This window comes from Oncorhynchus mykiss, chromosome 25, assembly GCF_057628025.1.
Source record: "Oncorhynchus mykiss isolate SJ-2025 chromosome 25, ASM5762802v1, whole genome shotgun sequence".
NCBI classification, from domain to species: Eukaryota; Metazoa; Chordata; class Actinopteri; order Salmoniformes; family Salmonidae; genus Oncorhynchus; species Oncorhynchus mykiss.
The window spans coordinates 92630037-92646862 of record NC_143046.1 but is presented as its reverse complement, the minus strand read 5'-3'; the positions used below and the strand labels follow the sequence as shown (position 1 = coordinate 92646862).

General features: G+C 47.4%; 1 protein-coding gene across 1 annotated transcript in view; it reads left to right on the top strand.

Moving 5' to 3' along the window:
• The first annotated feature begins 7498 nt into the window (after positions 1–7498).
• Positions 7499–16826, top strand: part of atrn (attractin) — a 238845-nt gene continuing 229517 nt past the window's right edge. The window contains 1 exon segment of the mRNA XM_090221488.1: positions 7499–8022. Within this exon segment, the coding sequence (XP_090077614.1) occupies positions 7748–8022 (275 nt within the window). The 5' untranslated portion in view covers positions 7499–7747.

Genomic DNA, 16826 nt, shown 5'->3' with positions numbered 1-16826 from the left:
TGGGTTGACATTGTGATGGGATGGGTTGACATTGTGATGGGTTGGGTTGACATTGTGAAGAGGTGGGTTGACATTGTGATGGGTTGACATTGTGATGGGATGGGTTGACATTGTGAAGGGATGGGTTGACATTGTGAAGAGGTGGGTTGATATTGTGATGGGTTGACATTGTGAAGGGATGGGTTGACATTGTGAAGAGGTGGGTTGATATTGTGATGGGTTGACATTGTGAAGGGATGGGTTGACATTGTGAAGAGGTGGGTTGACATTGTGAAGGGATGGGTTGACATTGTGAAGAGGTGGGTTGATATTGTGATGGGTTGACATTGTGAAGGGATGGGTTGACATTGTGAAGAGGTGGGTTGATATTGTGATGGGTTGACATTGTGAAGGGATGGGTTGACATTGTGAAGAGGTGGGTTGACATTGTGAAGGGATGGGTTGACATTGTGAAGAGGTGGGTTGATATTGTGATGGGTTGACATTGTGAAGGGATGGGTTGACATTGTGAAGAGGTGGGTTGATATTGTGATGGGTTGACATTGTGAAGGGATGGGTTGACATTGTGATGGGTTGGGTTGACATTGTGAAGAGGTGGGTTGACATTGTGATGGGTTGACATTGTGATGGGTTGACATTGTGATGGGATGGGTTGACATTGTGAAGGGATGGGTTGACATTGTGAAGGGTTGGGTTGACATTGTGAAGAGGTGGGTTGACATTGTGAAGGGATGGGTTGACATTGTGAAGAGGTGGGTTGATATTGTGATGGGTTGACATTGTGAAGGGATGGGTTGACATTGTGAAGAGGTGGGTTGATATTGTGATGGGTTGACATTGTGATGGGATGGGTTGACATTGTGAAGAGGTGGGTTGATATTGTGATGGGTTGACATTGTGAAGAGGTGGGTTGATATTGTGATGGGTTGACATTGTGATGGGATGGGTTGACATTGTGATGGGTTGACATTGTGATGGGTTGGGTTGACATTGTGATGGGTTGGGTTGACATTGTGATGGGTTGGGTTGACATTGTGAAGAGGTGGGTTGATATTGTGAAGGGATGGGTTGACATTGTGAAGGGATGGGTTGATATTGTGAAGGGATGGGTTGACATTGTGATGGGTTGACATTGTCATGGGATGGGTTGACATTGTGATGGGTTGACATTGTGAAGAGGTGGGTTGACATTGTGATGGGTTGACATTGTGAAGGGATGGGTTGACATTGTGATGGGTTGGGTTGACATTGTGAAGAGGTGGGTTGACATTGTGATGGGTTGACATTGTGATGGGTTGACATTGTGATGGGTTGGGTTGACATTGTGAAGAGGTGGGTTGACATTGTGATGGGTTGACATTGTGATGGGTTGACATTGTGATGGGATGGGTTGACATTGTGAAGGGATGGGTTGACATTGTGAAGGGTTGGGTTGACATTGTGAAGAGGTGGGTTGACATTGTGAAGGGATGGGTTGACATTGTGAAGAGGTGGGTTGACATTGTGATGGGTTGACATTGTGATGGGTTGACATTGTGAAGAGGTGGGTTGATATTGTGATGGGTTGACATTGTGATGGGATGGGTTGACATTGTGAAGAGGTAGGTTGATATTGTGATGGGTTGACATTGTGAAGAGGTGGGTTGATATTGTGATGGGTTGACATTGTGAAGGGATGGGTTGACATTGTGAAGAGGTGGGTTGATATTGTGATGGGTTGACATTGTGAAGGGATGGGTTGACATTGTGAAGAGGTGGGTTGACATTGTGAAGGGATGGGTTGACATTGTGAAGAGGTGGGTTGATATTGTGATGGGTTGACATTGTGAAGGGATGGGTTGACATTGTGAAGAGGTGGGTTGATATTGTGATGGGTTGACATTGTGAAGGGATGGGTTGACATTGTGAAGAGGTGGGTTGACATTGTGAAGGGATGGGTTGACATTGTGAAGAGGTGGGTTGATATTGTGATGGGTTGACATTGTGAAGGGATGGGTTGACATTGTGAAGAGGTGGGTTGATATTGTGATGGGTTGACATTGTGAAGGGATGGGTTGACATTGTGATGGGTTGGGTTGACATTGTGAAGAGGTGGGTTGACATTGTGATGGGTTGACATTGTGATGGGTTGACATTGTGATGGGATGGGTTGACATTGTGAAGGGATGGGTTGACATTGTGAAGGGTTGGGTTGACATTGTGAAGAGGTGGGTTGACATTGTGAAGGGATGGGTTGACATTGTGAAGAGGTGGGTTGATATTGTGATGGGTTGACATTGTGAAGGGATGGGTTGACATTGTGAAGAGGTGGGTTGATATTGTGATGGGTTGACATTGTGATGGGATGGGTTGACATTGTGAAGAGGTGGGTTGATATTGTGATGGGTTGACATTGTGAAGAGGTGGGTTGATATTGTGATGGGTTGACATTGTGATGGGATGGGTTGACATTGTGATGGGTTGACATTGTGATGGGTTGGGTTGACATTGTGATGGGTTGGGTTGACATTGTGATGGGTTGGGTTGACATTGTGAAGAGGTGGGTTGATATTGTGAAGGGATGGGTTGACATTGTGAAGGGATGGGTTGATATTGTGAAGGGATGGGTTGACATTGTGATGGGTTGACATTGTCATGGGATGGGTTGACATTGTGATGGGTTGACATTGTGAAGAGGTGGGTTGACATTGTGATGGGTTGACATTGTGAAGGGATGGGTTGACATTGTGATGGGTTGGGTTGACATTGTGAAGAGGTGGGTTGACATTGTGATGGGTTGACATTGTGATGGGTTGACATTGTGATGGGTTGGGTTGACATTGTGAAGAGGTGGGTTGACATTGTGATGGGTTGACATTGTGATGGGTTGACATTGTGATGGGATGGGTTGACATTGTGAAGGGATGGGTTGACATTGTGAAGGGTTGGGTTGACATTGTGAAGAGGTGGGTTGACATTGTGAAGGGATGGGTTGACATTGTGAAGAGGTGGGTTGACATTGTGATGGGTTGACATTGTGATGGGTTGACATTGTGAAGAGGTGGGTTGATATTGTGATGGGTTGACATTGTGATGGGATGGGTTGACATTGTGAAGAGGTAGGTTGATATTGTGATGGGTTGACATTGTGAAGAGGTGGGTTGATATTGTGATGGGTTGACATTGTGATGGGATGGGTTGACATTGTGATGGGTTGACATTGTGATGGGTTGGGTTGACATTGTGAAGAGGTGGGTTGATATTGTGAAGGGATGGGTTGACATTGTGAAGGGATGGGTTGACATTGTGAAGGGATGGGTTGATATTGTGAAGGGATGGGTTGACATTGTGATGGGTTGACATTGTCATGGGATGGGTTGACATTGTGATGGGTTGACATTGTGATGGGATGGGTTGACATTGTGATGGGTTGGGTTGACATTGTGAAGAGGTGGGTTGACATTGTGATGGGTTGACATTGTGAAGGGATGGGTTGACATTGTGATGGGTTGGGTTGACATTGTGAAGAGGTGGGTTGACATTGTGATGGGTTGACATTGTGATGGGATGGGTTGACATTGTGAAGGGATGGGTTGACATTGTGAAGGGTTGGGTTGACATTGTGAAGAGGTGGGTTGACATTGTGAAGGGATGGGTTGACATTGTGAAGAGGTGGGTTGACATTGTGAAGGGATGGGTTGACATTGTGATGGGTTGACATTGTGATGGGTTGACATTGTGATGGGTTGACATTGTGAAGGGTTGGGTTGACATTGTGAAGAGGTGGGTTGACATTGTGAAGGGATGGGTTGACATTGTGATGGGATGGGTTGACATTGTGATGGGTTGACATTGTGATGGAATGGGTTGACATTGTGATGGGATGGGTTGACACTGTGAAGGGATGGGTTGACATTGTGAAGGGATGGGTTGACATTGTGAAGGGATGGGTTGACATTGTGAAGGGATGGGTTGACATTGTGAAGGGATGGTTTGACATTGTGAAGGGATGGGTTGACATTGTGATGGGTTGACATTGTGAAGGGATGGGTTGACATTGTGAAGAGGTGGGTTGACATTGTGAAGGGATGGGTTGACATTGTGAAGAGGTGGGTTGACATTGTGAAGGGATGGGTTGACATTGTGATGGGTTGATATTGTTATGGGTTGACATTGTCAAGGTATGGGTTGACATTGTGAAGGGATGGGTTGACATTGTGAAGGGATGGGTTGACATTGTGAAGGGATGGGTTGACGTTGTGATGGGATGGGTTGACATTGTGAAGGGATGGGTTGATATTGTGAAGGGATGGGTTGACATTGTGAAGGGATGAGTTGACATTGTGAAGAGGTGGGTTGACATTGTGAAGGGTTGACATTGTGATGGGATGGGTTGACATTGTGAAGGGATGGGTTGACATTGTGATGGGTTGATATTGTGATGGGTTGACATTGTGAAGGGATGGGTTTACATTGTGATGGGATGGGTTGACATTGTGAAGGGATGGGTTGACATTGTGATGGGTTGACATTGTGAAGGGATGGGTTGACATTGTGAAGGGATGGGTTGATATTGTGAAGGGATGGGTTGATATTGTGAAGGGATGGGTTGACATTGTGAAGGGATGGGTTGACATTGTGAAGGGATGGGTTGATATTGTGAAGGGATGGGTTGACATTGTGAAGGGATGGGTTGACATTGTGAAGGGAAGGGTTGATATTGTGAAGGGATGGGTTGACATTGATGGGATGGGTTGACATTGTGATGGGATGGGTTGATATTGTGAAGGGACGGGTTGATATTGTGAAGGGATGGGTTGACATTGTGAAGGGAAGGGTTGATATTGTGAAGGGATGGGTTGATATTGTGAAGGGATGGGTTGATATTGTGAAGGTATGGGTTGATATTGTGAAGGGATGGGTTGACATTGTGATGGGTTGATATTGTGAAGGGATGGGTTGATATTGTGAAGGGATGGGTTGACATTGTGAAGGGATGGGTTGATATTGTGAAGGGATGGGTAGACATTGTGAAGGGATGGGTAGACATTGTGAAGGGAGGGTTGATATTGTGAAGGGATGGGTTGACATTGTGAAGGGATGGGTTGACATTGTGAAGGGATGGGTTGATATTGTGAAGGGAAGGGTTGACATTGTGAAGGGATGGGTTGATATTGTGAAGGGTTGATATTGTGAAGGGATGGGTTGATATTGTGAAGGGATGGGTTGACAACTGGTGATTTGACATGAAAATAACATTTCATTCATTCATTTAATTCAATCCAACACAGAATGGAAATATCTTATCAAACTTCAATTTGAACTTAATGAACTTAATGTCATTAGTGGTTATCGTCCCCCTTCCTTGGGCAACCCTGTGGATACTCATCACCCCTGTCAGCAGGACCAATATGCAGCGTGCATAGCGCCATAATGGTCTTCACCACCACATCTACTCTGGTGTTTGAGGTCCCTCCACTTGCATGTCATCCGGCCAAATGTCTGCTCAATGACCACCCTCCCATGACTCACACAGGCATTCTTGTTCTAGGATTGCAGGGCACCATTATCTCGTTTGGGCGTGACAGTGAAAAGGAAGGGTTGGCTGATTTACGCGCTGTCCCCCAACATCTTGTAGTCTCTCACCTTCTCCTGTCCATAGGTGCAGAAGGTGGAGGATCTCAGCACATCGTGAACACTTGGTCCAGTCGATGTCTCTTCCCATTTCATCCACGATGCCCTGGAGGACAACTGAATAGAATTACTTCTGATTAATGAGAATATAAACGCAACATGCAACAATTTCAAACATTTTACTGAGTTACAGTTCATATAAGGAAATCTGTCAATTGAAATAAATTCATTAGGCCCTAATCCATGGATTTCACATGACAGGGAATAGATATTTTTTATTTTATTTTTATTTCACCTTTATTTAACCAGGTAGGCAAGTTGAGAACAAGTTCTCATTTACAATTGCGACCTGGCCAAGATAAAGCAAAGCATTTCGACACATACAACGACACAGAGTTACACATGGAGTAAAACAAACATACATTAGAAAAATAAGTCTATATACGATGTGAGCAAATGAGGTGAGATAAGGGAGGTAAAGGCAAAAAAAGGCCATGGTGGCGAAGTAAATACAATATAGCAAGTAAAACACTGGAATGGTAGATTTGCAGTGGAAGAATGTGCAAAGTAGAGAATAAAAATAATGGGGAGCAAAGGAGCAAAATAAATAAATACAGTAGGGAAAGAGGTAGTTGTTTGGGCTAAATTATAGATGGGCTATGTACAGGTGCAGGTATGCATCTGTTGGTCACATATACACTAGATAACCAAAAGTATGTGGATACCTGCTCGTCGAACATCTCATTCCAAAATCATGGGCTTTAAAATGGAGTTGGTCCCCCCCTTTGCTGCTATAACAGCCTCCACTCTTCTGGGAAGGCTTTCCACTAGATGTTGGAACATTGCTGCTATAACAGCCTCCACTCTTCTGGGAAGGCTTTCCACTAGATGTTGGAACATTGCTGCTATAACAGCCTCCACTCTTCTGGGAAGGCTTTCCACTAGATGTTGGAACATTGCTGCTATAATAGCCTCCAGTCTTCTGGGAAGGCTTTCCACTAGATGTTGGAACATTGCTCCTATAACAGCCTCCACTCTTCTGGGAAGGCTTTCCACTAGATGTTGGAACATTGCTGCTATAACAGCCTCCACTCTTCTGGGAAGGCTTTCCACTAGATGTTGGAACATTGCTGCAGGGACTTGCTTCCATTCAGCCACAAGAGTATTAGTGAGGTCGGGCTCTGATGTTGGGTGATTAGGCCTGGCTCGCAGACTGCGTTCCAATTCATCCCAAAGGTGTTCGATGGGGTTGAGGTCAGGGCTCTGTGCAGGCCAGTCAAGTTCTTCCACACCGATCTCGACAAACCATTTCTGTATGGACCTCACTTTGTGAATGGGGTCATTGGGGCCGAACCATGAAAAACATCCCCAGACCATTTCTCCTCCTCCTGGACCTCGCTTTGTGCACAGGGGCATTGTCATGCTGGCATCTGCCAAAACCAGATGAGCCAGATGGTGAAGCGTGATTCATCACTCCAGAGAATGCGTTTCGACTGCTCCTGAATCCAATGGCGGCGAGCTGTACACCACTCCAGCCAAAGCTGGCATTGCGTATGTTGATTTTAGGGTGGTGTAAAGTTGCTTGGCCACGGAAACCAATTTCATGAAGCTCCCGATGATCAGTTGTCGTGCTGCCGTTGCTTCCAGAGGCAGTTTGGAAATCGGTCGTGAGTGTTACAACCGAGGACAGACGATGTTTATGCCCTGTGCGCTTCAGCACTCAACACTTTAAATGCGGTCACCCTAAATAAACCTTAATGGAATTCAATTAAAAACATATTTATAACGTGTAAGATAAAACTGACCATAAACTTACTGGAACAAATTCAATTGGAATTGTATTCCCATAATAAAATTCAAGTCCCCGCGCCATCTGTTAGTCATTACGCATTTCCGTGTGTAATAAACCCCATTTCCTGATGTCAATATGCGGTGGTGGTATCGTAGCCACCGGAAAGATGTAAACGGAGAACGAGATTAGAATCATTCACAACAAGGAGATAGAAATCATTCTATCAACAACGTTGTCCCTCTCGAATTACCACAGAGCTTGAAAACCAAGCCGGTCGCATCCAGATACGACCAGGAGTGGACTGGTGGCGCGGACTTGTTTCAGGCAGTAGACGTTAGGAGAATGGACGGGGCGATATGGCGGAGGGCCTGCTGTGATGCTGGCCGCAGCCGGAGCCTGACCAGCGGGCTGGTGGAGGTTGGTGGCCGGGGCTCGATGCTCCAAACACTGCTCCTTTTCTCCGTGTTCGGGCTGCTCTTTGGACTTCCCGCTGTCACCGAGGCGAAAGAATGCGACAAACCGTGCATGAATGGGCAATGCAACACGGTAACGGGCAACTGTGTGTGCAGCCCCGGCTGGATCGGGGACCAATGCCAACACTGCGGAGGAAGGTTCAGGTGAGAATCGCTGCCTACGACTGTGCTTATATTGACTACCTATCCTTATTGTTTGAATAATCTAGCTACATCGGTCCCACTTCTTTATTCCACCTCCCACTTCTTCTTCTGCAGATGAGACGTCCCCATCTCTCTCTTTCTGTCTCTCTCTCACAGCTAGTCCTTGATCATGACTCTCAGTTCCATGACATTACACACAAATGTACGAAGACGTCTACTGTAGGAGTTTTGTTTACATGGACACTGTCTCAAATGCTAACTTTTTAGCATTTGTGTCACAAATCCAATGCAAGTCAATGGTACCTATATAAACCCAACTTCCTGACGGTATCGTAGCCACCGGAAAGATGTAAACGGAGAACGAGATTAAAATCATTCACAACCTAATCCAAATCATCTATAAGTAACATTATTGAATCCATTTGTTGATACTTTAGAATGAGTTAGACTTGAAGCGTGGAAATGCTAATATAGGTACCATTGACTTGCACTGGATTGGTGACACAAATGATAAAAAGTTAACATTTGAAACAGTGGCCAATTAAACCCATAGTGTCATACAATCACCTAATAGCACGAACAGCACCTTCTAGTGGTCATAGTAATGTAATGAAACAGGCAGGGAGCAGGTCTAGAACCCTCGACCTTCTAGCCCGAAGTCCGGCTTGCTATCGAGTCAATTTCCGTGTTGATAAACCCAGGGGCGTTACAGTAATATCAGGATGTAGAATAGGACATGATTTTATTTAACTAGGTTAAGAACACATTCTTATTTTCAATGACAGCCTAGGAACAGTGGGTTAACTGCCTTGTTCAGGGGCAGAACGACAGATTTTTACCTTGTCAGCTCAGGGATTCAATCTAGCAACCTGCTGGTTACTAGTCCAACGCTCTAACCACTAGTCTACCTGCTGGTTACTGGCCCAACACTCTAACCACTAGGCTACCTGCTGGTTACTGGCCCAAAACTCTAACCACTAGGCTATCCGCTGGTTACTACTCCAACACTCTAACCACTAGACTACCTGCTGGTTACTGGCCCAACACTCTAACCACTAGGCTACCTGCTGGTTACTAGTCCAACACTCTAACCACTAGACTACCTGCTGGTTACTGGCCCAACACTCTAACCACTAGGCTACCTGCTGGTTACTGGCCCAACACTCTAACCACTAGGTTACCTGCTGGTTACTAGTCCAACACTCTAACCACTAGGCTACCTGCTGGTTACTGGCCCAACACTCTAACCACTAGGCTACCTGCTGGTTACTGGCCCAACACGCTAACCACTAGGCTACCTGCTGGTTACTGGCCCAACACGCTAACCACTAGGCTACCTGCTGGTTACTGGCCCAACACTCTAACCACTAGGCTACCTGCTGGTTACTGGCCCAACACTAACCACTAGGCTACCTGCTGGTTACTGGCCCAACACTAACCACTAGACTACCTGCTGGTTACTAGCCCAACACTAACCACTAGGCTACCTGCTGGTTACTGGCCCAACACTAACCACTAGGCTACCTGCTGGTTACTGGCCCAACACTAACCACTAGGTTACCTGCTGGTTACTAGTCCAACACTCTAACCACTAGGCTACCTGCTGGTTACTAGTCCAACACTCTAACCACTAGACTACCTGCTGGTTACTGTCCCAACACGCTAACCACTAGGCTACCTGCTGGTTACTGGCCCAACACTAACCACTAGGCTACCTGCTGGTTACTAGTCCAACACTAACCACTAGGCTACCTGCTGGTTACTAGTCCAACACTAACCACTAGGCTACCTGCTGGTTACTGGCCCAACACGCTAACCACTAGGCTACCTGCTGCCCCAACAACTTAAATGACTGATTTCTCTGGACAGGGAGGAGGGGAGGCATCACTCAGAATACATTACATAGGATGCAGAAACAATAGGCTACCTGCTGGTTACTGGCCCAACACTAACCACTAGGCTACCTGCTGGTTACTGGCCCAACACTAACCACTAGGCTACCTGCTGGTTACTAGTCCAACACTAACCACTAGGCTACCTGCTGGTTACTGGCCCAACACTAACCACTAGGCTACCTGCTGGTTACTAGTCCAACACTAACCACTAGGCTACCTGCTGGTTACTGGCCCAACACGCTAACCACTAGGCTACCTGCTGGTTACTAGTCCAACACTAACCACTAGGCTACCTGCTGGTTACTAGTCCAACACTAACCACTAGGCTACCTGCTGGTTACTGGCCCAACACTCTAACCACTAGGCTACCTGCTGGTTACTGGCCCAACACTAACCACTAGGCTACCTGCTGGTTACTGGCCCAACACTAACCACTAGGCTACCTGCTGGTTACTGGCCCAACACTAACCACTAGGCTACCTGCTGGTTACTGGCCCAACACTCTAACCACTAGACTACCTGCTGGTTACTGGCCCAACACTCTAACCACTAGGCTACCTGCTGGTTACTGGCCCAACACTAACCACTAGGTTACCTGCTGGTTACTGGCCCAACACTCTAACCACTAGGCTACCTGCTGGTTACTGGCCCAACACTAACCACTAGGTTACCTGCTGGTTACTAGTCCAACACTCTAACCACTAGGCTACCTGCTGGTTACTAGTCCAACACTCTAACCACTAGGCTACCTGCTGGTTACTGGCCCAACACTCTAACCACTAGGTTACCTGCTGGTTACTAGTCCAACACTCTAACCACTAGGCTACCTGCTGGTTACTGGCCCAACACTCTAACCACTAGGCTACCTGCTGGTTACTGGCCCAACACGCTAACCACTAGGCTACCTGCTGGTTACTGGCCCAACACGCTAACCACTAGGCTACCTGCTGGTTACTGGCCCAACACTCTAACCACTAGGCTACCTGCTGGTTACTGGCCCAACACTAACCACTAGGCTACCTGCTGGTTACTGGCCCAACACTAACCACTAGACTACCTGCTGGTTACTAGCCCAACACTAACCACTAGGCTACCTGCTGGTTACTGGCCCAACACTAACCACTAGGCTACCTGCTGGTTACTGGCCCAACACTAACCACTAGGTTACCTGCTGGTTACTAGTCCAACACTCTAACCACTAGGCTACCTGCTGGTTACTAGTCCAACACTCTAACCACTAGACTACCTGCTGGTTACTGTCCCAACACGCTAACCACTAGGCTACCTGCTGGTTACTGGCCCAACACTAACCACTAGGCTACCTGCTGGTTACTAGTCCAACACTAACCACTAGGCTACCTGCTGGTTACTGGCCCAACACGCTAACCACTAGGCTACCTGCTGCCCCAACAACTTAAATGACTGATTTCTCTGGACAGGGAGGAGGGGAGGCATCACTCAGAATACATTACATAGGATGCAGAAACAATAGGCTACCTGCTGGTTACTGGCCCAACACTAACCACTAGGCTACCTGCTGGTTACTGGCCCAACACTAACCACTAGGCTACCTGCTGGTTACTAGTCCAACACTAACCACTAGGCTACCTGCTGGTTACTGGCCCAACACTAACCACTAGGCTACCTGCTGGTTACTGGCCCAACACTAACCACTAGGCTACCTGCTGGTTACTGGCCCAACACTAACCACTAGGCTACCTGCTGCCCCAACAACTTAAATGACTGATTTCTCAGGACAGGGAGGAGGGGAGGCATCACTCAGAATACATGACATAGGATGCAGAAACAATAGGCTACCTGCTGGTTACTAGTCCAACACTAACCACTAGGCTACCTGCTGGTTACTAGTCCAACACTAACCACTAGGCTACCTGCTGGTTACTAGTCCAACACTAACCACTAGGCTACCTGCTGGTTACTAGTCCAACACTAACCACTAGGCTACCTGCTGGTTACTAGTCCAACACTAACCACTAGGCTACCTGCTGGTTACTAGTCCAACACTAACCACTAGGCTACCTGCTGGTTACTAGTCCAACACTAACCACTAGGCTACCTGCTGGTTACTAGTCCAACACTAACCACTAGGCTACCTGCTGGTTACTGGCCCAACACTCTAACCACTAGGCTACCTGCTGGTTACTAGTCCAACACTAACCACTAGGCTACCTGCTGGTTACTGGCCCAACACTAACCACTAGGCTACCTGCTGGTTACTGGCCCAACACTAACCACTAGGCTACCTGCTGGTTACTGGCCCAACACTAACCACTAGGCTACCTGCTGGTTACTGGCCCAACACTAACCACTAGGCTACCTGCTGCCCCAACAACTTAAATGACTGGTTTCTCAGGACAGGGAGGAGGGGAGGCATCACTCAGAATACATGACATAGGATGCAGAAACAATAGGCTACCTGCTGGTTACTAGTCCAACACTAACCACTAGGCTACCTGCTGGTTACTAGTCCAACACTAACCACTAGGCTACCTGCTGGTTACTAGTCCAACACTAACCACTAGGCTACCTGCTGGTTACTGGCCCAACACTAACCACTAGGCTACCTGCTGCCCCAACAACTTAAATGACTGGTTTCTCAGGACAGGGAGGAGGGGAGGCATCACTCAGAATACATGACATAGGATGCAGAAACAATACTCTGAGCAGCAGCTCCATACTACCAGTCAGACATAGAGAACAGGTACTATCTCCTCGTTGTCCTTGGATGGCTTTTGACAACTTCTTTGTTTTTTTTACTCATTAGCGAGGTTTCCATGGTGACATATTTTCATGCATGTATTCTAAAATAATATGCAAATTTCCCCACCAGAGATGTTTCCACCCAATTGACTTGTTGCAAATCAAAAATGTGCGTGATGGCGTAAAATGTACTATTTTGCTAAAGTTTTCATGTATTAAATAAAAAAAACCTAATGTTTTTAATGTGCATTTTCAACTGTACCGAAAAGATTTGTCTCAAACTGTTACGTTAAATATAAGACGTGACCCTCATCTTGCCACGAGCTCTTCTGCGAACAGAGCTCCCAGATACAGTACGGCTCTGTGTGCAGGCTACATGATGATGATGATGATGGATGAGCTCCAGAATGCTTTCATATGTCAACGAAAGTCGAGCATCAGTCATCAATTGCGTCACCAGTATAATACCCTCGACATCTATTGGAAAGGAGCATCAAGCTCAGGCCGTGCACTTTCACTACCCTGTGACGTTCATCATAACTTATTTCATCTGTAGCCTCATAAACTGCATGGCTTCCTGAGTCGTAGTGGGAGGACCACACACACCGCGATTCCTAGTTTACTTAGATATGATGGGTAATTGTATCGATATTAGCACATCAAGGTGTTTCCATCGGCATTTCACAAAAAGATCCCACCATGCCGAGCGAACAAATGATCTGTTGGTTTTTAAAAATTGAAAAAAATAATAATAATCAATAATACGCCATGACTTTACTCACATGGAAATGAGGTCATTGTTAAAATAGAGTTGGGTCTAAATCAGATATTTATTCAATATTATATGAATTAAAAGGGCAAATTTGTGTGCAATCTATTAGCCTAATTTCTCAGATCAAATTATATTTAAACAAAATAATGTTGCCGGAATGCTAATTTTAGGCCTGTCTGTTTCTAATAGAAATGATTTCAGAGCAATCTCACATGGTGGATGTCCAGCCTTTTTCTTGTGTCCTTTGAAGTCGAATGACCCATAGGCTAGCTAGCTGTCTATGGTAACGGAGGCTAGCTAGCTGTCTATGGTAACGGAGGCTAGCTGACTGTCTATGGTAACGGAGGCTGGCTGACTGTCTATGGTAACGGAGGCTAGCTGACTGTCTATGGTAACGGAGGCTAGCTGACTGTCTATGGTAACGGAGGCTAGCTGACTGTCTATGGTAACGGAGGCTAGCTGACTGTCTATGGTAACGGAGGCTAGCTGACTGTCTATGGTAACGGAGGCTAGCTGACTGTCTATGGTAACGGAGGCTAGCTGACTGTCTATGGTAACGGAGGCTGGCTGACTGTCTATGGTAACGGAGGCTAGCTGACTGTCTATGGTAACGGAGGCTAGCTGACTGTCTATGGTAACGGAGGCTGGCTGACTGTCTATGGTAACGGAGGCTAGCTGACTGTCTATGGTAACGGAGGCTAGCTGACTGTCTATGGTAACGGAGGCTAGCTGACTGTCTATGGTAACGGAGGCTAGCTGACTGTCTATGGTAACGGAGGCTAGCTGACTGTCTATGGTAACGGAGGCTAGCTGACTGTCTATGGTAACGGAGGCTAGCTGACTGTCTATGGTAACGGAGGCTAGCTGACTGTCTATGGTAACGGAGGCTAGCTGACTGTCTATGGTAACGGAGGCTAGCTGACTGTCTATGGTAACGGAGGCCAGCTGACTGTCTATGGTAACGGAGGCCGGCTGACTGTCTATGGTAACGGAGGCCGGCTAGCTGACTGTCTATGGTAACGGAGGCCGGCTGACTGTCTATGGTAACGGAGGCCAGCTAGCTGACTGTCTATGGTAACGGAGGCCAGCTAGCTGACTGTCTATGGTAACGGAGGCCAGCTAGCTGACTGTCTATGGTAACGGAGGCCAGCTAGCTGACTGTCTATGGTAACGGAGGCTAGCTAGCTGACTGTCTATGGTAACGGAGGCTAGCTAGCTGACTGTCTATGGTAACGGAGGCTAGCTGGCTGACTGTCTATGGTAACGGAGGCTAGCTGGCTGACTGTCTATGGTAACGGAGGCTAGCTGGCTGACTGTCTATGGTAACGGAGGCTAGCTGGCTGACTGTCTATGGTAACGGAGGCTAGCTGGCTGACTGTCTATGGTAACGGAGGCTAGCTGGCTGACTGTCTATGGTAACGGAGGCTAGCTGGCTGACTGTCTATGGTAACGGAGGCTAGCTGGCTGACTGTCTATGGTAACGGAGGCTAGCTGGCTGACTGTCTATGGTAACGGAGGCTAGCTGGCTGTCTGTCTATGGTAACGGAGGCTAGCTGACTGTCTATGGTAACGGAGGCTCCCCCCCTGAACCAGCTAGTTACCACGTCCCCCCCCCCCCCCGCACCAGCTAGTTACCACGTCCCCCGCCCTGCACCAGCTAGTTACCACGCACCCTCCCTGCACCAGCTAGTTACCACGTCCCCCCCCCCTCCACCAGCTAGTTACCACGACCCCACCTTCACCAGCTAGTTACCACGACCCCCCCTTCACCAGCTAGTTACCACGACCCCCCCTTCACCAGCTAGTTACCACATCCCCCCGTACAGATGTTTGATATGACGGGAACTGTGGAAGCCGCCCTAGTAACAGTAGCCAGACAGTGTTCTATGTGATCAATGTGTTATGATGGGTCTTCCAGCAGGGTTATTGAGCAACAATGTTGTGCTGATGTTATGAATACAGGCCTTGTGTTCATCTCTCTCTAATGGTACAGCCCAATGTGTCTGTACTGCCCAGTTGTTTTGACTCTGCCTTGGTCTCCCGCTTGGTCTAATGGTACAGCCCAATGTGTTACACTGTATCGGTGCTCAGCCTTGGTCCCGCTCCCTGTTCAGAATGGCCTAATAAAACCTTCCATACATGTTTGTAGAAGTGCTCAGAAACATACTTTTTAGACCTGAATGCAAAAACATTCAAGAAATAAAGGTGCTGAAGTTGACCAATCCTGCATACCCCCCGATACCATTAAACCAGGGTTCCATTCTGCATACCCCCCGATACCATTAAACCAGGGTTCCATTCTGCGTACCCCCCGATACCATTAAACCAGGGTTCCATTCTGCATACCCCCCGATACCATTAAACCAGGGTTCTATTCTGCATACCCCCCGATACCATTAAACCAGGGTTCCATTCTGCATACCCCCCGATACCATTAAACCAGGGTTCCATTCTGCGTACCCCCCGATACCATTAAACCAGGGTTCCATTCTGCATACCCCCCGATACCATTAAACCAGGGTTCTATTCTGCATACCCCCTGATACCATTAAACCAGGGTTCCATTCTGCATACCCCCCGATACCACTAAACCAGGGTTCCATTCTGCATACCCCCCGATACCATTAAACCAGGGTTCCATTCTGCATACCCCCCGATACCATTAAACCAGGGTTCCATTCTGCATACCCCCCGATACCATTAAACCAGGGTTCCATTCTGCATACCCCCCGATACCACTAAACCAGGGTTCCATTCTGCATACCCCCCGATACCACTAAACCAGGGTTCCATTCTGCGTACGTCCCGATACCATTAAACCAGGGTTCCATTCTGCGTACCCCCCGATACCATTAAACCAGGGTTCCATTCTGCATACCATTAAACCAGGGTTCCATTCTGCATACCATTAAACCAGGGTTCCATTCTGCGTACCCCCCGATACCATTAAACCAGGGTTCCATTCTGCGTACGTCCCGATACCATTAAACCAGGGTTCCATTCTGCGTACGTCCCGATACCACTAAACCAGGGTTCCATTCTGCGTACGTCCCGATACCACTAAACCAGGGTTCCATTCTGCGTACGTCCCGATACCACTAAACCAGGGTTCCATTCTGCGTGTCCCGATACCACTAAACCAGGGTTCCATTCTGCGTACCCCCCGATACCACTAAACCAGGGTTCCATTATGCGTGTCCCGATACCATTAAACCAGGGTTCCATTCTGCGTACCCCCCGATACCACTAAACCAGGGTTCCATTCTGCGTACCCCCGATACCATTAAACCAGGGTTCCATTCTGCGTACCCCCCGATACCGTTAAACCAGGGTTCCATTCTGCGTACGTCCCGATACAGTTAAACCAGGGTTCCATTCTGCGTACGTCCCGATACCGTTAAACCAGGGTTCCATTC